The 22,159-nt window shown below is 37.5% G+C and overlaps 1 protein-coding gene across 6 annotated transcripts in view; it reads right to left on the bottom strand.

The window, feature by feature from the left end:
* Positions 1 to 22,159, bottom strand: part of kdm4c (lysine (K)-specific demethylase 4C) — a 209,372-nt gene that overhangs the window by 136,397 nt on the left and 50,816 nt on the right. For all 6 annotated transcript variants that reach the window (XM_015345786.2, XM_015345788.2, XM_015345785.2 and 3 more), the window contains one exon: positions 21,128 to 21,265. In XM_015345786.2, coding sequence (XP_015201272.2) covers positions 21,128 to 21,265 — 138 coding nt within the window. The remainder of the gene's footprint in view (positions 1 to 21,127; positions 21,266 to 22,159) is intronic.

Below are 22,159 nucleotides of genomic sequence, written 5' to 3' on the forward strand. Positions count from 1 at the left end.
AAGACAGAGAAGAGGATGAGGTGTAGCACTATACACCAAAAACCACGAACACAGGAAATTAATTTAGATTAATAAAGGATATCAGAATCTGTATGGGTCAGATATATAAAAAGAACATTCAAAAGCATAGTGGTAGAAGTATGTCACTGACCACCAAAATTCAGATATTTTATAAGATATTTACATTTCTAATTTAACACTGCAAAATGAAACCGGGGATCCATATTTCTGTTTCAAAGAATTCAATGGATTATTGCTAGAGTCCATTAACAGCCTCTCACCATTGCTATGTTCAACAAAATTATTTTTCTGTGTTTCTAGGTGGGTCTTTGTGGGTTATCTGGCTGTTCAAAATGGGGCTTATTAAAAAAAATATTTTCCCACTTAAATATGTCAAGATACTTTTCCTTAGATGGAAAACAAGAAGCACAAGTGAACTTTTTATTGAACACATTATGTGCAATCACTGAAGATTGTGGCCTTTCTGGAAAAGCTACCACATCTATTAACATTTTCCATTAATGCACTCTCACAGATACTGTATTTAAAGCACTAAAATCCTGGGTCACTTGAGAAATGTAACCAATAAAGACACTTGACCAAACACAGGTTCAGCTCTATGATCCAGCTGTCATGGAATGCAGACTGGGTCACATCACTAGACAACTGTGATTACCCAGGCCGTTGTGCAGAATTGGTTGAACACCGAGGACAGGGTGAATTAAGTCTCAGTTTCCAGATTCAAAATGACTCATGCATGCTCTGGCTTCTTTCAAGAAATGAATGGATGAAACACTCAGACCAATTAGCTACAGTACATGCAACCATAATGGACTAGATTGGCCTCATCTTATTTGTAACCTTTCTTCTGTCCACATAATGCACAGACTGTCTAATGTTTTAACTCATTTAGATACAGTATGATTCAATTATGGTATGTAACACGTGTGTGAATTAGGCAGTAGGCATTAAAGTATTTTTGCTACTTGTGCATTATATATACAGTGTAATACCTACAGTTTGTATTAACTACTCCAAAGACAGAATCCTAATTAAATAACTAGTGAAAATAACAGGTGAGAAAGTAATTAAATGTGCACTTAGCCCACCATAGAATGGTGGGAAATAATACAAAACTCTCAAAAGCAGAGGTGTTTAACCCTGGGTCCAAGGGTGGCAAGTCTGGAGGTTTCAATTCCAGTAAAGCTCCTAATAACCTAAACCAACTTACTACTGACTAACTGTACCAGTGAGACACCTTCTTCCAGCTCTTGAGTGCTCCCAGTGTACAGAGACCTAGAAAATCTACAGAAACACAAGTCCTATATTTGCAATATTCCTTATATGCCATAGCTGTCTGTCCTGCAGTTATGATGATAATGATTGTTAACCCGGGACAAGGCACATCAAAGACACTGTATGCAAGTACACCTCGCCCAACATTGTAAAATAAGGCCAAGGAATCTCAATGAACCTTCTAGACACACACAGCTAACATATCCACAACACCACGATGGAGTATTCTGTCAATCCGTCTGTAGAGCGTGTATTTTTAATCTACAGCACTGCCGAATTCAGCCCCCCTGTAGCAAAACACACACAACAGACTTAGACATGCAGTCAGCCACAATGAAACACCCAAAGAAGGAAGACCAATGCCAGCTTCCCTCAGGACAAAAGCTTCTATACTGCCTCACAATCTAAAGACTGCATGCACTTCTGAAGGTGGAATAGATCATGCAAACTTGAAGGAATCCATCTATTGTACTTATAAATTATTATTTGACTACAGAGTATAAATTCAAATATTCTTCAATTAAGGCTATGGAGCTGTGAAATACTGTACTCCTGTAAGACAGGAGCATTGAATTTCACTTCTGTTTTACGTGCTCTGGACAGCACCAAATGAAAGGTTCACCCATAGAAACCCACCACCTTTACAGAAAAGGAGAGCTTTTATAAGAAGCATCTTCTTTCTACACAAAGGAAATTATTATAGTCATTAAGCAATGTGATAAGCAATGCAATAGACTGGATTGTGAAAGATTTTACCCGGGCCTTCAGTGCAGGTTTGACATAGCAGAGGGGCTAGCCTGATATTTCTCAATAAATCTTAACTTTCCACTTGAGCTTCTGCATCAGACCCTGCATGACGCACACAGATAAGTTTACTGTGCAGCTGTGCTTGAGCCAACACTGCGTTGCACTGAGGGACACGAAAATTCAGCTCTGGTCATGGCCGCTCATTTTAATAAGGCAGGGCTAAGTGTGTTTCAGTGCATGTAAAAGCAAGCACTCAGTCCAGTTCAACTCAACTCCCAGCTAGAACGTCCGCAACTAGAGCATAAAGAGAACCTACTGCATGCTGTGACCTTAAACATGCTTCTCACTGCACAAAGAGCAGTACTTCCTGAATTGTGAAGAACAAAAACTGTTCTGGAATGTCTCTTAATGGAGTATACGTGCTCCATTGCCAAAACTAGATCTTCAGACACAATCTTGAACAGAATAGCCACCTTAGACAGACCTCTTACCGTGATTTAAAAGAATGGCCAAGAGATTGAACTTGAACATCTCTTTTTTTAATGTTTTTTTCCAAAATTTCAGAAGTAGTACCCCTCAGCTAAAAAGTTAATTGCACATGCCACAGGTCCCCTATCACAAGGTATGTGAGATGCTGTATATTTTTTTTTTGGTTCTGAGATAATCTTTCCAACTGCTGAGATTTCCAGGCTAGGATTTGTATCCTAGGTTCATTTATATTATCATAATACAGCAAAGACTGACCATTTTCTCCCAAGTACTCACTAAGAGATAAGATTTGATTCAAAAATGTCAAGCAACCCAGCAGGACCTAGATTATTTCCATTAAGACAGCAAAGTTAAAAAAAATCACATCTGACTTTAGCCTCAGAGAATACGCACCAAATAACATTTCCTGAACACAGCCTAATAGATTCAGCTAGAAAAGTGAATTTGAAATGGAAATGAATTCTTTATCAGCTGTTACAAAACATGGGATCATTAAACTTGGAAAACTATAATGGTTATGCCGAAGAATAAGTGAAAAATTGTTTTAAACTTGGTCCAAAATTACTCTTTTATGAACTCAGAACAATTTCTGAGTTAACAGGAATTACAATGATTCTTTGGGAAACAACAGTGCTTAAAATACAATATAGATGGCAGAAAATACATTTGACTCAAAGTCAAATGCTCGTGTCTGCATTTAAAAAAATGCCTAGAAAGCAGAAAAAAGAATTTAAACTTGAACACAAATTGCATGCTGCCAAACTATCAGGAAACAGTTAAGGCTCAAAATGGACCTTTTACACCTATACCGCTTGCTGTGAAAGTTCAATTTTAGAAATTTATCTACACAGCAAAAGAGAAGAATAATGTAACTAATTGGTTCTATACTAACAATGGAACTGTTGATGTGATATTTGTGAAAAGAAAACATTACATTCTCACAGTAATATTTTACCATATAAACAATATGTGGGCAAAAGACCAAATAAACTTTACTGTTTTTTTGCTCTTTTCAAATATTTATGTATAACAGCAGATCACTTCCTCTATCATTTTTTTTTCTATTGCTCTTAACATCCCTGTTTGATAGTTTCAGCTTCTTCAGTTCACTTTGCAAAAATCCCATCCAGCTATTGTATGACTTCATTTAAATTTAATTGCCTGGAAACACCATACTGCACTGCTCTGCAGTTTTAGATGAAATTGGTACTATATGCAAATATAAAACAGGGCTTGATGAAATCCAAAGCTAATTATACATTTAATTTATTTATTATAATAAGACACAGAACACCTACCAGCAGCTAGAAATGTGTTGTTCTTTTACCAACAATTCCACAGAGCCCTGTCATGACATAAAATAGTGTCTTCCCAGACCACAGAATAAGCAATTTGAAACAACATGACAATAATATATTAAAAAACAAATATAAATTGAAAAAAGGAAACGATCGCTCAGATACATAGCTCAACCCAGTGAAATATTAACCCACAGATATTAAGAATATTCTGCTTGTAAAACTAGACTGTCAAACCGATGTCTACAATTTACCAGCATGACGCTGATGGACCCAGTGTCACAGGGCCAGTATACATTTTATATTATGTGAATTACTGTAGCACATTGGTATCCAGTCAGAACCTACTGATCTCAGCAAACAGCCTCCTCTTTGAATATGGCCACATTACATAGACTGGGTGATCTCATTCGTCCATTTTCTAATCACTTTCTCCAATACCAGGATAGAGGGGGAGCTAAAGCCTATCCCAGCAAGCAACAGGCGCAAGCAAGATATAGTACATGCTGGATGGACACAGGACAGGGCACCAGTCCACTGTAGGACAGAGAGACACACACTCACACCATGAACAAGAGGGCCTTGACCATATACAAAAGTAAGCAATTAAATTAAACTAAAAGCCAAATTACATATTATGGTGATGACCGAAGCACTGTGCCAGCAGTTCTGATGATATGCTCATAAAACAGCAGAAGACGTATCTCTTTTATGCAGTAGTGTTGCAGAAAGGCCCCTCCAATGTTTCTCTGCAGATTCCTATCTTTAGTTCTCCGGATCCAGGACCCTGCCTAGCTTACAATTTCCTTTATTATCCAATACTGTCGAATTCTGAGCCATTCTTCTTTCTATGTGTCAGGCCCATTTGCTATCTACAACACTACAATAAAATCACCAGCTCTTGTTTGCTCTATGACCCACTCATTTTTTTTCTGTCCCTCCTTGCTCATTCCCAGCATTCACCTGCCCATGCTTTCTTGCCCTGTTTGTGGATTTTGAATCATTCTTTTAGAATCCAGGCTTCACATCTGCATGTGAGCAGAAAGAACACAAATCAGTCAAAGACTTTCCTCTTGGGGCACAAATCATCTAAAAGCACTCCATCCTACTTTGACTGTCCTTTTAATTTTACACAAGCCGTTCTTATTTGGTTTATTATCCAATATGCATAACATCACTTTATTAGCCCTATACAATTTCTTGCATTAGGAATTCGTCTTTTCGCATACCCCAGCTTGCTCATGTCACTGGTAATGTCCTCAAGCTGAGTTCCATTGACTTCCATTGCCACTGATTGAGCACACTGTACCTGTTAAACATTTTTCATCTTTCCAGTATTAAGTTAATTTTCAGTATTCTTGCTTTGTTGCTGGCTCCACTCAGTTCTTATATTTGCATTTCTAATACTTCAGGGTGTAATGCAAATGCCAACCCTGAACAAGCTGGGGTACTCCAACACTGAACAAAATTGCCACAGGACGATATTTAAAACACTGTGAAAAATGAGTGAAAACCTCGCATAAATTAATTACGATAATCATAAAAATGGTGTTAGAAAGAACACAGCAGTAAAGCATCAGCTCATTATTTTGAGTACGGAAAAATCCACTGAAGCTGGAGAAACACAACGGCCATATTAGATGTATTCCTTATTGAGATTTACTACGGAAATAAAGCTTAACTCTGCAAAACAAGAGCCTGTAAAATGAAAATATATTGTGTCAATTCTGTTTTATAGGATCTGTGTCTTGTAAAATGCTTCCTCAGTAATCCACATGAAAAGAAATGTTTTATTTCATTAGCACAAAACCAAAGTGTGAAATAGACTGGGAAGCATAAAATGTGTAAAACTTTTAAGATTGTAGAAAACCATGGGTTTTCAGGGTTATGATGTGTGAAGAGAACCGTCACTAATAAGGTACTGTATAATATAATGTCATAATATAATTACTACAGTATGTTCTGCTTGCATTAAATAAAATAAGAATGTTAAAAATGTTCCTTGTTGGAGCTGCTAATGTATGTTTTTGGTGCTTTAACTCACTACAAAAACAATTTAGGAATCTATAAATTCAGATTTTAATATTAGAACTCAAAATACTGTTTTAAAAGGCAAAACTTAAATTGTTTATGGGAGACATATTATTGAAATTACTATGGAAAAAAATATGCTTCAGCAACATGGAGATTTGAAATTTTAAACCTGTTCATTTTTATTTTAATGAGAATCTGGTTTAGATCAATGTAAATATTTTTTTCCTAAGGCTAAGGCTATTTCCCTGGCACAAAAATGTGGGCAGCACCTTATGAAAATAAGAAAGGTTCATGCAGAGTAAAACAAAATATTTTTTAACGGACCCTGGTGACTTTAAGCAGCCTTAATAAATATTCTAAACATTGAGATCATTACACAAACTCAACTATAATGCAAACACAGCAAATAAACCCTAGAAGTGCATGACTTAAACATGACCAAGGAAGGAATGGATCCAATTTGAAAATATCTAAAAAAAGGTTATTTAATTCCATGCAGAGCATAAAAACATAGATAAAGTGAGAGCAACAAACTCACAATGTCTAATCTTTAGTGCTCCCGAGGCAAAATTCACACTTTTCATCAGCAAGAACAACACCAACTGGAGAACGATGGAAGCCTCTCTAGCCTAAGAACAAGCCAGACTGCAAAACGTTCCACCTCCAGAAAGCCAGTTATAAAAAAGAGAAACTAAAAAAAGCATACAATACAGAGGAACTGATTTAATTTGGGTTTGTGAACACCACCTTACTCTCTGCATCTGACTGATAAGGGAGAATGTTTTTCTTCTCCTCCAAATTAAAAATCCATGCACTGTGTAGTCTATCTACAGTATACATTCAATGTGAAGCTTAACATTACAAATAGCTTAACCCACTAGCTGAATTTCAGCCAGATACTGTTTAGTGCTTAAATGACTGGAAAATTAATTGTAAACAATCCTTTTTCATAAATATAACTTTTTTTATTTTGTTTCCTTTTCTTCATATCTTTTGCCACATACACCACAGCTGAAGGGTCACTAATACGTCATTGGAATGGTGCTACACTAGTACATTAAGTTGCACGTTCCACCCATATTTGCCTAGATTTTCCTCTGCTGCTTCAGTTTCCTCCCATCCTCCAAAGAAATGCTGGCTAGGTTATCTGAAGTCTCTTATTTGCCCCTGTGTGTATACCCTGACTGTTGGTCTGTACATGCTTTAATCCGACTTTACACCCTAAACTCCAGTTTGCCACAACCCTAAGTAGGAATAAGCAGTGTTCTGATAATGGGTGGATGGTTTATCAGTTCCCTGTTTCTCATAAATTTATTGTATGTACAGTAGTAGCCCTACAAATGAACCTTAAAGCAATCATTTCATTTTATCACTGACAACTTATATTGCAAAAGAGAAAATCAATAAAGAGCATGATGTATATTATTTGGCCTTATCTAGTTTCACATAGTGTATCAAAAACTTTTTTTCGTGTCTACAGAAAGACAAGTTATTAAAAAAAACGAAAATCTAAATTATGAAATCATTATAAGAGGAATCCAATTATTGTCTTACAGCCAATCAATAAAATAATTAACCTCAGTACACCTTTGTTGCTGCAAAGGCAGAATAAAAGACAATGCTTAATTGCACTGAAATATGCTTTTCTAAACACAGCAAAAAAAGGAAATGATTATTCTTAGTAAAATACAAATAATATCAGCCATGTTCTGTTACTCTGGTCACCTACTTCAAAGCCTTTAATTGAGGGGTTCCATTCCTCCTTCAAGCAGTCTTCAAAAAGACAACAATTCCTTTCTGGTTTTTACACACTCATATTTTAATTACAAAAAAGCAAATCTGGTCTCCGTTTATGAACCTCATTAGTAGGGACCATGCCATTTGACAGACATTGAACATAAAAGCAGAACAATAAAATCACTGCCTATTTTAGGTCCTGTTTCTCAAAAGTTCAGTTCTGGATCCACAAAAAGGGACAAGGGTTCCAAGCATTTCTTCTAAAGGTCTTACTTTTATTCTACAAGTTACAGCTCTTTAATTGCTGCTTCTGCTGCTGTATATCAACACGCCCCTGGCTAGCAGAAAGCTTGGCTGATTAGCTGCCTTACTTGCACTTAACAGAGAATATTTAATATAATCAATAGAGGACACGCCATAAAGAATTCCTTTGTGGTGTGCCCACAGGGTCGAGAAAATTTACAAGGAATCATTTGATTTAAATTGCAGCATAAGAACTGGCATAAGCAGACAGCAGCTGTTTTTTTTTTCCATTTGTAAACACTAAAAATGTTCCAAGCAAGTCACGCAGTTTATAACAAATTCACAAACCTATTAAAAACCTTCCAATAAGCTTCCAGCAGCAGTGAAACTCTGTGCAATGCGAATCCGACTTCACAGTTCCAAAATTAGAGAAAAATACTCTTCACTGCTAAGAATAAAGCCTGTAAGCCAACCTATTTTGCCATCTTGCTGTTATAATGGTGTTTTTATTTGACTTTTGAAAATTAAAAATAAAAATGAAAGTGAAACATCATAAAAAAGAAAGTTTATCTTTTAAGCAAATTTTCCTTTCAGTTCTTTCCTTGCAAATCACAAAAGGCAAAGGAACTCTAACACCAGAAAACAATTACCCTGTACTGCACACACAGTCGGATGATGTGGTCAGTCTTGGTCCTGTTCCTACTGCCAGACAGCACAAATGACCCGAATAAAAGTCCAATAAGAGAAGAATGAAATAGTTGAGAGACATTTCCCTGACACAGATCTTTTGTTTTGTATCATTGTCAAACATTGTAACAAAGATGAGCGCACAGCCATAAAATCTAAAAAATCAAAGAGTTCTGAGCCATTTAATAATGTTGCTTTATTAGTCTTATGCAATTTCTTGCATTAGGAATTCGTCTTTTCGCATACCCCAGCTTGCTCTCCATGAGACACACAGACAGGGAGAGAAGCTTGGGGTCAGAGCGCAGAGTCAGACATGTACAGTATACGGCGCCCCTGGAGCAGTTGGGGTTAAGGGCCTTGCTCAGGGGAGTAGGAGTAGGATTCCTCTGCTGGCTGTGGGATTTGAACCGGCAACCTTCCAGTCACAGGTACAGATCCTTATCCACAGAGCCACTACTCTGATCCATTTGTCACACTATCCGTGTTTATTTTATCTTTTAAGCTCGGTGGGGGAAAAAAAAACTGGGAATCAAAAACTCATCAACCAAATAAGTTAACCGATCTTGGATAATAACAAAAACAAACTCGACTCTGGAAGACATCGAGTAAGGCCCAGTTCTGCATCACAGCTGACAAAACAACAGTACAGTACATGCAGCCACTCAGAACCGTGGGCTGAGGTGAGGATGAAGGCTGATAACAAAAAGGAGAGGTTTCCAAGAACAGCTACTGTAAGTACACTGCTGAAACATTCATGTTACTGTTCTTGAAAAAAACATGAGCTCCTGTGCTTTTAGCAAGACTATTATAAAAAGATCTTTAAATTAAGCAGAAGAACTTAAAACCAATTTGGGTTGCCTTCAGTAAGCACCAGTGCCAGTTTCATTACCCACCACTCACCTCAATCATGAGAGGGAAAAACAGACCCCATTCTAGCAAATACAATATAGTAATTGTTTAAAAATGTTGAAAGATCTATAATATATTTGATGATATATGACACACTGTATTTGCACAATTTTAACAACTGAGCACAGTTAGCAAATTCACTTTTCTTCTCCATTTTGTACATGACATACTCAAAAGGATGAGTGGGTTCTCTGATTCACCTGACCAAACCACATTTTGAACCTTTATTGAAAACTGTGAAGGCACCGTTTCCAGTATTCTTATTAGAATATCAATTCTAATCTAAATATTTTCGCAACGGTGCACAACATTCAATGCAGCAAAATCTGTACTGGAAAATGACCTTGGTTTTGTTCTTTCAAATGATGAATGGGGGAGTGGCCTTTTTTTATTTTTTTCAAATACTGTACACTCTTCCTCAGATTGTGCTGGATACAAAACTAAACTTGCAAAAATGTATCTGTTATGCGATGCATCCATATCCCTTGTTCTCAGTTTGGTCTTGTCTAATGTTCTGCTGTTTTTGGAAAGATTTAATTTTTTGCACGTATTCGTATATACTGTACCTTACATAAGGGTGTATGGTGTACCCTACACAAGAGTCTTGATCCCCACCCAATAACTAACGTTTTTGATACCCAGCTAAGGTGCATATCATTGTCAGGGTTTCTCCTAATCATCATCACATTTCTAACTGCACCCTCCTGGTGAGGGTCACAGTGGTAACAGGCTCAGCAGAGCAGACCAGACTTCCATTTCCTCAGCAACGGTCTCCTGCTCCTCCTGGGGGACTCCCAGCAGTTCCCAGGCCAGCCGAGAGATATAATCCCTCCAGTGTGCCCTGGGTCTCCCCGAGTGGGTCTTCCCAGTGGGTCGGTCGTAGCCGGTACACTTCCAGCAGGAGGCACCTGGAGGGGCATCCTCACCAGACACCTGAACCTCCTCAACTGGCTCCTCTCGATTCAGAGGAGCAGCGACTCGACACCAAGATCTTCCTGGACTGCCGAGCTCCTCGGCCGGTCACGGAGAGTAAGCCCAGCAGGGCTATGGAGAAACCCCAGTCCTGCCACTTGTACCTGTGATCTCATTCTTTAAGTCACCACCCTAAGCTCATGACCACAGATGAGGATGGGGATGTAGACTGACTGCAAAAATGAGAGCTTCGTCTGAAAACTCAACTCCCACTTCACCACTGCATTTTCACCAGTCAGGTGACTGACATGAGCTGAACAGTCTTTCTTACTTACATAAAAACATTTTGCAGCACACTTCCATGGCACACCTGATAATGTCTGAAGGCACACTGTGGCACACTGTTTGAGAAACATGGGTCTAAAAAACAGATGATCAGATGCCTGTGCTTCCCTTTTTGATCAATTTTGCACTTTGTGGCAACCATTTATTTCTGATTTTAAAGGCATATACTGAAATGCCAGTCTCCTAATCTTATTTTAGTGATATTTGTCAGAAAGTCCAAAATTCCACTGACTCTCCTTAATGCCTATCTTTTCTGTCCTTCTCTTCTTTCCTGACCTTTATAGATCATGATCAACAAACAGTGAACTGGCTAAGTAAATATAAAACTAAAATCCACTACATTGATTGTATAACACTGAGATGATTATAACACTGAGATTTCTTTACAGACATCGAGTCAAATGATCTGTTAGATAAATATCACATCTAAGCATTTCAAAAATAATTGCATTTTATTCCGGCTATGGTAAGTGTACCACTAGGTAATAAAAAAACGATACAGATAATGTACATGTAGTGTATAAACACCTCATGTATTTGTTGTATATATGTATAAAACAATAAAAAAAGTGAAAGTATCTTTGCAAATGTCCCCAAACAGTCAGGCTGGAAATCTAAGGCAAAGTTTCATTTACCGGCCTGTCAGTTTTCTGATAGGGAGCAAATGAATGCAGCAGAAAACAAATCCATCAAATCCAACATCAAAACAACCGAGCTCTCTCCCAGTGTCTGGGGGAGGTTAGAGATGGACGTGAAAGTGAAAGGGAGGGGGGTTATCACACCTAAAGGCTTCCCCTTTGATCCAACCCGCTGACTGTAAAAAGCCCCTTGGAGGAAAAGTGTTTTAACTCAGACACAGATAATTATGGGCTTAATTTGACCAGAGGAGGCAAATTAATGTTTGCGAATCCCCATGGTTCCACTGAAGATGGAATTAGACAAAGCAATTTAACTATATATTAAAAAAGAAAAAACTGAAGAGGAAGCGCTGAGGTCGAAAGCCCGCTGCTGGAAACACGACAGTCTCCTTGAAATCAAATGATTAGGAACTGGAGGGGAGAGAGCAAGCGGGGAAGTTGGGCCTGTTCAGTTGCCATCAACACACAACACACACGTTCACTCTCCACACACATAGGGAAAGAGGTGTGACTCTGAAGAGTCATTAAAATGTTTAGAAAATGCCAGGGTGAGCAAACCTACTGTCATCCACCTGCATCTAAAGTGGGCATTAGTATATGGTTTGTATATGAAGCCTTAAAAGAAGGTATTATACTGTGTTGGATCAAACTAGACACTTTCTCCTTAAAGCACAATTAGCATTATGTGATGACATCAATATGAGTAATGAAGGCAAACTGCTTTAACAAAGACAAAAGCATGAGAGTAATTATTCTTATTGTCTAGGATATGCATGTACAGTATTTGTTAGTAGAAACACTTTTGCCCCATGTCATAGTCCCAGGATCGAACAACAGACTCTCATGAAAAATAGTTAACAGGTGATTCTAAGCTGGATGAGGAGATGCAGACCACAGAGTCAGAAAAACACATACTGTAGTCCAAGAAATATCTCAAACAGCAGGGACTGCACAAACACCAACAGCCAAATGTCAATTTCATGCTACGTACACTTCAATTAAAGAGCTAATAGCTACCTGCCTATAATAAGTTCATCGGTGATGTCAGAACATTTTTGCCAGTTCAGAGCTTGTATCGCTTTGGCCAGAAAAAACAGCCAGTAAAAGTACAAACTATAAAGTACGGTCAATATACAGCTCTAATTCAAAGCTCATCTCACACTTAGGAAACATGATGTTATGTTATAAAATAGTTATGTTATTAATTATCTCTTTCTTCCCTTTACGTGTTTTGTAGCATTTTGCACTTCCATGTTACACTGTGTGTCAGGACCAATATGCAGTATTTAAAGGAAAAGCTTTTAAGTGCAGCACACAGATCAAGTGAAGGACAATTTTCATCTGAACTGATTGACTTTTCAATCTAAAAAACTAATAACTGGACTATTCAATAACAAATACCGTATTTCAGCTTAATCGTGATATCTTTCGTTTGAATGAGCAAGGGCAAACACCGGTTCCAAATGGCTTTCCACTTTCAAGAGGAGGAAAGAGTATTACAGGAACCATGAAGATAAGCTGAAATAATAAGTACAAAAGTCGCAGGGAATCTTGCTTCAGTATATACAGTTCTTGATAATGATTGGTGATTGGTGAGATCACAGAATATAGCAGAAGCCTGTACCAAGGTGGGGCTGCTTTACTGTTTTACTGGGGCCTCACAACAGATCAAGACAATGTGTAGAGACTGTATGTTGATTGGTTAATGGTGGTCACAATTTTCCTTCAAGAATAAAGCCTCCTGCACAAGTTGGCAAGTGTATCCTGTTCTGTAAAACCCCAATTCTTAAAATTCTTTAAAAAATGTACTTTATGGGATCAAGCAGGAGCCTATGCGAGTGCTAAAAACATCGTAAGAAGGAGATGGGAATCAATGCATTTTAATTGCATCCATCCATTTGTTAATTCAGGGTCACAGGATTTTAATTTCATCTCCAAGAAGCTTTGCTGGGCAATTATCCATACTGTATTAAAACAACACAAATACTGTTTAACAGCATTTGTAAGTAAGATATGTATACAAATACAAATTAAAGACATAATATATAAAATACATTATAATATATCCAGTACAGTATAATGCACACATTCAACCAGAAGACACTAATTAACAACTAAAATGTTTATGTATTGGCTCTTATGGTATATTTCTAATTTTAAATATTTCTATTTTAGTGTTTACGTATTCTTGATAGCTGCCAAATAAGTATTTACATACAGTACCTACTCTTTTAATGACATTTAAAGCTGTTCTACCTCCCATCTACACTAATATTTGTATGGTTTATACAATGTCATGATCATGGTTTTTATTATTTTAAGACCTCACTGATTTGACTTTGGGTAGATACTTGAACTTGTGTTGCCAATGACAAAGCAATACAAAAGAGCACTCTTATTATTTGTCAGTATCTGTCATCAAGACTTCAGAAACAATAAAGCAAAGTCTGGTGAATGATAAATCGATTTGATTTTCTGTAATGGAGACGAGTCAAGTATAAAGTCTTTTGTCCAGATAAATGCTGCTAGCATACGTCATAGAAGGGTTCTGTTAAGGGAACCAAACACTGTTATTTTCAGAGGTGTTGTTTAAATACTGCCAATGTACGTCTGCTTTTAAAAATTGAGAGGTTGGTGATCTGGAGAGTAAGAATTATTATGTAAGAATTAAATATAGCAGAACCTGACAAAAATACAATGGATTTCAGCATGCGGTGTTGCTGGAAGGAAATGAGTGGGTATGTTGTAAAAATTAAACTGCTGTTCAGTTTTATTACGATAGGCCGTTCTCTTTGACACTGTGAGCCAATGTTTTGTTACATAGAAGGTCTGTGCAGACTCCCTCCTTGGTGAAGGAGCTTCTGTGCTGACTGAGGACCCATCCAGGCCACACTCTATGTGGACAGACTCTGGAGCGGATGAAGGGGTAATTGCTGGGTTATTGCTTTAAGGCTGCCACTGACAGAGCTTCAGTAACTGCAAGAAAGCTCCAAACCTGCTTCGAAAAAATCTGATGTCCCAGTGGCTGTGCCAACAACACTATTGTATAACACTTAGTTATTTTAAATTAATAAAGTTGGGGAACCATGTCTGTTACCTCCTGGTTAAATATCTTACATTCTTCCCAGTGCCTACACACCAAGCAGTATTACACTGACTCTGCTGTACATAAGCCTTCAAGAATGTTTTATCTTTTCTTTATTACAGTAATAAAAACCACATAATTCCTGCAGATGTTAAAAGAGCAAAAACACTAAAGAAAATGCTCCATTCTCCAGCCCATGTTAAATCAGTTAGTTGGCACCAAAAGACAAAGCTTTTCTTATTTATGAATGCTGAATGTGTGCACAATCTTATTTTACAGAAAAAAAAAACTTTCCAGGTCCAACTGGCAAACAAGAGCAATGACAGAAACCTAAGAAGATGCAGTGCGGGATGATTAACTTTTCCAAGAATACATTTATTGAACCCATCATGTTTGTGTTATTATCTTCTTGAAGAAAGTAGTAACAATACTGCATTTTTGATTTTTTCTATTATTAAATACCTCATATACCACTCATAATTTGTATGGCCTGTGACTAAACTATATCTAATAAACTAATAATCTAATAATTATTTGTGTACACTCAAACAGAAGCAGAAAAAACAGAAAATATAGCAGAATCATAAAAAGCCATTAATCTAGCTGTGCACTACAGTTTAGACCTTTGTCTTGTTTCTCTCTATACAACATTTACAAGATTTGCTTACAGTTTGGCAAACACTTGAAATAGAACTCTTCCCTAAAGGATTTGGCTAGACAGTTGTCTTAGCTCCAGGATCCTGAACATTTAACTTTAAACACCTCTACACACAAAAACAATCAGGCTTACACAATATTCACACTAGAAATGCAGATACTATCAATTCGATTGTGAAACTGACTGAACCAATATCTGAATCTTTTTTAATCCTGCATTAACATCTGTTTAAGTAAATGGGGAAAGAGGTACTATATAAGTCAATACACGTTATTATTCTAGACATGAGACTTATTTTCAGCATCATGTACTACATGGAACTGTGGGCCATTGCAGGAACAAGCAGCCCTTCAAGAGATTGAAGCTCTGGCAGATATTTACTGCAATAGTTTCTTTACTATTATCTTAAGGAAACTCTTATAACTCGAACGTCTGGTTAATAAAATATCAAAATCAGAAATATGTGCAAAAATAAGCAGTTTGATATTTATTGTTTTACAGCATGCTCCCCAAACAAAACTCACTTATCATGTCCTCTGGCAGATAGGTATAGCTGCGGATTGTTTTTTTTTCACATACATTACGCCAATTCTGTAATTATGAAATTCTGCAAGTATTCTCTACATATGGCTACTGCACAATGTAATAAAAACGTTTTAAAAAATATGGGTTCATTCTAGAATTAATTCCATTCCTTTACACAGAAACCTGCTTTTCATTATGTGTGTGACTTTTCTTCTCAAACAAAAAAAGACATAAAAAGAGAATAATAAGACTCTTCTTCTTCCATACCAAACATATGGTTTTACTGGATATGCCTCATTGATTTAAGAACCAGGATTTACTGTTAAGTAGCACACACAAGCACACAACGTGAGACCTGTTATAAATCACTACATTGTTCTCAGTTATTCAGTCCCACTCACAAACAGTACAGCATGTCTGTCACTGCATGCCCGCGCACAAAAATATGAATTTGACAGAAATTCTTTATCAGAAACATCTACCATTAAAAGCAATTACTATTAAAATTCTCATTCACATAAGCTACATATAATCATCATATCCATCCATTTTCTTCCCACTTTTCCAATTCAGGGTCACAGGGGAGTTGGAGCCTATCCCAGCAAGAAAGGGGCACTGAACACGGAACACCTTAGATGGGACACCTGCCCAATTCAGGGCAGAGAGACACAGATATGCACACACTCACACCTAGGCCCAATTTCTCCAAAAGCCAATTCCCCTACCAGCATTTTTTTGAGCTGTGGGAAGAAACCGGAGCCCAGAGTGGAAACCTATGCATTCACAAGGAGAACATACAAACACCATACAGATAGCAACCCAGGGCCCCAGCAATGTTGACCACTGCACCACTGTGCTGCCCATGATCACCATGATCACCATGATCACCATGGTCGCCATTACAGTCTACCAATAGAACAGAAGGACCTAATGGCTTTCTGACACAAACCCAAAGTAAAAACAGCAGTAACAACAATGTCTGCTAAATCAGCCAAGGGTCTCACACGTCACCATATCCTCAAAAAATTCAACACAAGGCTATTTCATTAAGTAAAGGCACCTATACTGTATAACTTATACATACCTAGTATTGCTACCTAGGAGATGTAATTCCTGAAGGAATTAAGAGAGCTCCCACCCAGGAGGCACTTGTTTAGGTTTTGCTGCTCCTCTCACAACCTGTACAAAGTAGGAGCATTGCCCAGTGTATTCCATGAACACTCACCAACAACTAAAAAGACGCCAACAAAGCATACGATCTGATTTGTGCAATGATGGAGGTTTGAAACTGAGGGTGATGCCTCACACACGGTGGCTTGCAATACCCTACTTCACCAGAGACGTAAATTCACAAGAGACTAAGAAATTCAAGCGGCAATATTAGGTGGGAAAGTCACAGTGATGATCTTCTGGTTTCCATGGCAATGAAGCTGTGAAGGACTCCATAATGTTGTGGCTGTGACATCAACCTAAAAAACACCATGCTAAGGGAATACAAAAACCCTTATTGAGATGGGTCCAGTGTATTTCTGTGCAGGGAAAGTACGTTGAAAGTATGTTGAAAAATGGGTCTAATGTTGTGTCCAAGAAATAAAACACATTACCTCTATGGGCCTTTGTGTCTTTAAATTACTGCTGCATTCTTACACAATTAAGTACAGTATATGTTGTATTATAAAGCTATTTAACAATACATTGCATTGTTAGTCAAGAGAAAAGGACTGGACGTAGTATTATGTTTGAGCTAGTATAAGAGCAAAGGATTGAAAAAATAATTAAAAATGTACAACCAGAGTAAATCATGTGTGGAAAAAACAGCTTTAAATGTGACCAGCTTATTATTCTGATACAGTAAGATCTCTGATATGCCATAATATGTCCATTCAATGTGCCTGTAATTCTGATCTCTGCCTCTGGAAAAATAAATTCACGATCCTCAAGATTGTAGAAAGTGTTTTTCATTTATCTCACCTCAGCTGACCTGGTTATGAGTGAACTGGCTTGGGTTTAACTTGAAAGAGTGTCAGGAAAGACCTGGTTTGGCTCCTATAAGGCATTTTTAATATGTCTAAGTGGGCTTTACAACCTACAGTGAACAATGGAAAAATGACAAAACAGTCCTGTACAAACAGCCCAATACATGGTCAGTCATTCTTCCAAATGCATTACAATTAAATATGACTTTAAGGAAATTAATGTTTGGGGTTCTTTCCAGAAAATAGAAAAAAATAAAAGCAATAAGTCATCAACAGACATAAATCCCACTGGAGCGCACTGTGAAGTCTGCTGCAGATCTATGTAATTTGCTGACACCGGCAGCTTTTGTAATTAGCTCTTACATAAATACTGTATATGTTTTTGTATCTCCTGGGTAGTTTAAAAGTAGCATGTTCTCTTTGTTGCTATGAACACTACAGTAGAGACTGCCCTCAATCAGATGATTTAATATCAAAAGTATCATTAAAATACTTTATTTTGATAAAAATAAGTCATTGAGCGATGGTAACTAAGAATAGCAACACACATTTAAGAAAATTAAAGTTATTTTTTATTAATAAACGATAAAGAGATTCCATCTAACAAATATTTTCAGGTATTAAAATCCAACAGTTGTATTATTGGAACCAATAGCATTTATTGTGTTTTTAAAGAATCTTTATAAGCATTTGAGTTTGAATTGTCTTGTATTATGAATACAAGGCTCTGACGAATGATTAGATTGAAAAACGAAAAATTCAAAAATAAAATTATGTCACTCTGCTGTAGAAGAATATGTTGAACCGCTGAACAGAGTTCTTCCACCTTTGTTGAGATTAAAGGAATACACTCTGTAGACACTCTCTAAGCAAGGGAAGTTTACAAAACCTCTGACTTTAAAAATCAGCTTGAGAATGAGATTCTGAGAGAAAGTCAGCAGCTGTTTATTGAAAACAAACACTGTAGTTACAGCCTCTGGCTCACTTCACAGGTACAGTGTTGTTCTACAGAGGACAGTAAAAGAATGCAGCAATACAATGAAGATGCTTGGAGACAGGCTTATAAAATGATCACAATACTGTATCTGGATCAATGCTTCACATAGGCAGGGTCATAGAAGACTTTCTCCTTCGGTATTGAGCTCATTCATGATCATGCTTTTGCAGCTTCTGGTACATTATTAAACTAAGGTTGCTGCTGGAAGGGGTGTTAGTGGGGCCAGCAGGGGGCGCTCACCCTGCGGTCCATGTGGGTCCTAATGCCCCAGTATAGTGACGGGGACACTATACTGTAAACAGGCACCGTCCTTCGGATGAGACGTAAAACCGAGGTCCTGACTCTCTGTGGTCATTAAAAATCCCAGGGCGCTTGTCGAAAAGAGTAGGGGTGTAACCCTGGTGTCCTGGCCAAAATTTCCCATTGGCCCTTACCAATCATGGCCTTCTAATAATCCCCCTCTATGAATTGGCTTCATTACTCTGCTCTCCTCCCCACTGAGAGCTGGTGTGTGGTGAGCATTCTGGCGCACTATGGCTGCCGTCGCATCATCCAGGTGGATGCTGCACATTGGTGGTGGTGGAGGGGAGACCCCATTACCTGTAAAGCGTTTTGAGTGGAGTGTCCAGAAAAGCGCTATATAAGTGTTAGCAATTCTTATTAAATTATTATTATCAGGACCATACTTAAGTGGTCCTGAAGCTTAGTGGAAAATAACTGGTCACAGACCTACAGGGCGTTTCACCAATCCACGCAATCATTCTGCCTGGACAGGCTCTGCCCATGCCAGATGCTCCCATAGAAAAATAAAACATCGAATCCATGCAAAGAAGGAGATATTTTGCTCCAGTTTATTTCTATATAAATTATATAAGCTAAACTACATGCCAGATGTGTCTTAAAATTTAAAGTGTCTTGAAATAATGTCTTGTCAGGCGCTATGTAAAATATTGTGATTAAATGCCTCATATCTGAAAAGACAACCTATATTTTCTTCTACAATAAAAATGCAATAAAAAAACAAAACAAGAAATATATATAGTACTCATAATTAATATATGACAGAAAATCATATGTTTCTATAGTGTACTTAAAAGTTACGAAAATTAAAAATACCAGTAAATAAATGTATCAAGTTTTTCTGTTTCAACAATCTTGGGGTAGCAGCAAGGACTAGAAATGGTTGGAGTAATTTGATCTTTTTTCCCCAAAGAGAGGTTTAATAATCCTTGCCATAAGGGCATACTATCTTAAACACCTTCAACAGAATTACAGTACATTTTTCATTCTCCTGCTTAAGGGTTAAGACTGGTAGCGAGTAATACTTGCCAGTTCAGTAATGAAATACATAAAGCACTGACAGTAATATACTCTTTTGTGGTTAGTAAGGTTTTACTGTGAATTAAAGTGCACAGCGGCAATGAAAAGAAAGTGCCAAAACCAAAGATTACTTATAAATAATGTAATGGGTGCACTACAGCCAAGCCTTTCCCAGTGTAGAAATAACAAATACTTATCCTCATAAACTGAACCCAACTGCAGTTCTATGGCAGGTCCTGTATCAGAGTAAACACATGTCCTGGAACAAGTGGGGAAATAATTACTTTGGTGCAAGCAACAGCAACTTCATTTTTAAAGTAATCCGAATAATTTAAAAGAAATGAGAGTTCTGGAGTCTTTCACAGTTCCCATGAATACTTTGAGTAAGACTGAAGATCGTCCCATACTTATGCCTTCTAAGGTCAGCCCAATTCAGTCCTCATTGAGATCCCCGGTCTCAAAAGGTCTTGTAACTGTTTCTACTGGAACGGCTCCATAACAAACTTACTCAGTCAGGGGTTTCTTTCACACAGATGGGAGAACACGTGTAGAGGAGAAACCAAGAAAGATTCACTAAAGCCTGTATAGGGGAATGGGTCTGTTTTGATGGAAACAGCTTTGCAATAGGAGTCATCAAAACCATTTTAAGGGGATGGATGGTTACTGCCAGCTGTACTCTCATAGCACAGCCATGTGTTTGAAAGAATTTGATAACTGTGTTTCACTGTTGTAATGACAATGTTTGTCATTTGGATCTCACAATGTAAAAGAACCAAGAAAACCAGTGTCATCAGTATGGCTTGCATGAAGTCTGAAGGATGAGATTGATTATAAAATGACACAAATCCCAGTGGAATTTGCATAGCATGAAAAATGTTTGAGAGCCAATACCACTTAGCTAAAACCAGTGTGCTGCATTCTGAATACTGGATTCCTATGAGAATCCAGGCTGAATTTAATCAGCAATGTTCAAAGCCAGTTACAGACTGCCTGGTTCAAAAGCAAACTTCAAGACCTCCAAAACACCAAACCTCATCAAGTTGGAACTAGTCTTTTATATTGCTGATGTGGAGAGAAAAGTATACGGAAAATGCTTGAACACACGGAGATGCTTGGTTTTGTGTAGGCCTTAAAAGTAAATCAGCCTGGTTGTTTTTACAAAGCCACAAGGTGAAATTGACCAACACATGAATGTCATTTTTTCCATAAAGCAGCTCTTAGTCTTACTCACTTGTTTAGCTATTTTCCCGTAATCTATCCACCTCACGCTAGCAAAGTTTGTCGACTCAGCGCAGTTGAAGCCGTGATTGAAACCAGCATGGTAGCCGTAGGGAAAAGTGATCATGAACTCTCCTGCCTCTTGAGTGATCTGTAAAATACAAAAAATTGTGTGAAATAGCACAGCTTTGGCAGCAACACTCACAGCTAAACATAGAACAAATGAGTAAGAAGAACAGGTTAGTCCTTTTCAGAAATCAAATGATAAAAAAAGAAAGAAATGTACGAAGCACAATTAAAAGAGAAAAAAATATTCTTTTTAACATCATTAAAATAAACTACAATACATGTAACAAAATACACCAGACTCTTATCTTGCTGCACCAGAGAGCAGAAACCTCACGTTTTGCCACAGTGATAATGTGATATACTGTTGTTAAAAACATCTGCATTACATGTAGGCTTTACAAAAATTATGCTTAGGTCCTCAGGGATTGACAGCCGCTGACAGCAAGTAAGAAGACAGTTTGTGACGTTGAAAATAATTTTCATTGCATTTACACAGCAAAGCCCAAAGGCTTTGAATTTGACTTTCACGTCAATATCTCGATATTGATGCCCAAAGCAATTTATCAAAAGCAAAATTTGCTCCACTTTTTCAGATGAAGAAAAACAAGAACGATAACTTTCTAAATACACCTATAAATGGGAGTACAAGTGCATCTTCTTTATTTAGACACATAGAGTTGTATGATGTAATCTGTGTAAAGTAAATTCAGGTGGGGAGCTGCGTCAGCATGCGTAGTCTGCAAAGGAACAAGTAATAGGTTTATTCCATGCTGAAAAGAGAAGAAAGAAAACAAAACATTTTGGCTGTGGAGCCTTCTTTGGGTGTTTTCTTTCTTCTCTTTTCAGCATGGAACAAACCTATAACTTGTTCATCTGTAAATTCATACTTACAAAATATTTGAAAATTATCCCAAGCTATTACTTTACCCAACAAATTTCTAATTAGCCAATGCTACTAAGCTGGTCAAAAGATTCT

The sequence above is a fragment of the Lepisosteus oculatus genome, chromosome 1 (assembly GCF_040954835.1).
Source record: "Lepisosteus oculatus isolate fLepOcu1 chromosome 1, fLepOcu1.hap2, whole genome shotgun sequence".
Taxonomy (NCBI): domain Eukaryota; kingdom Metazoa; phylum Chordata; class Actinopteri; order Semionotiformes; family Lepisosteidae; genus Lepisosteus; species Lepisosteus oculatus.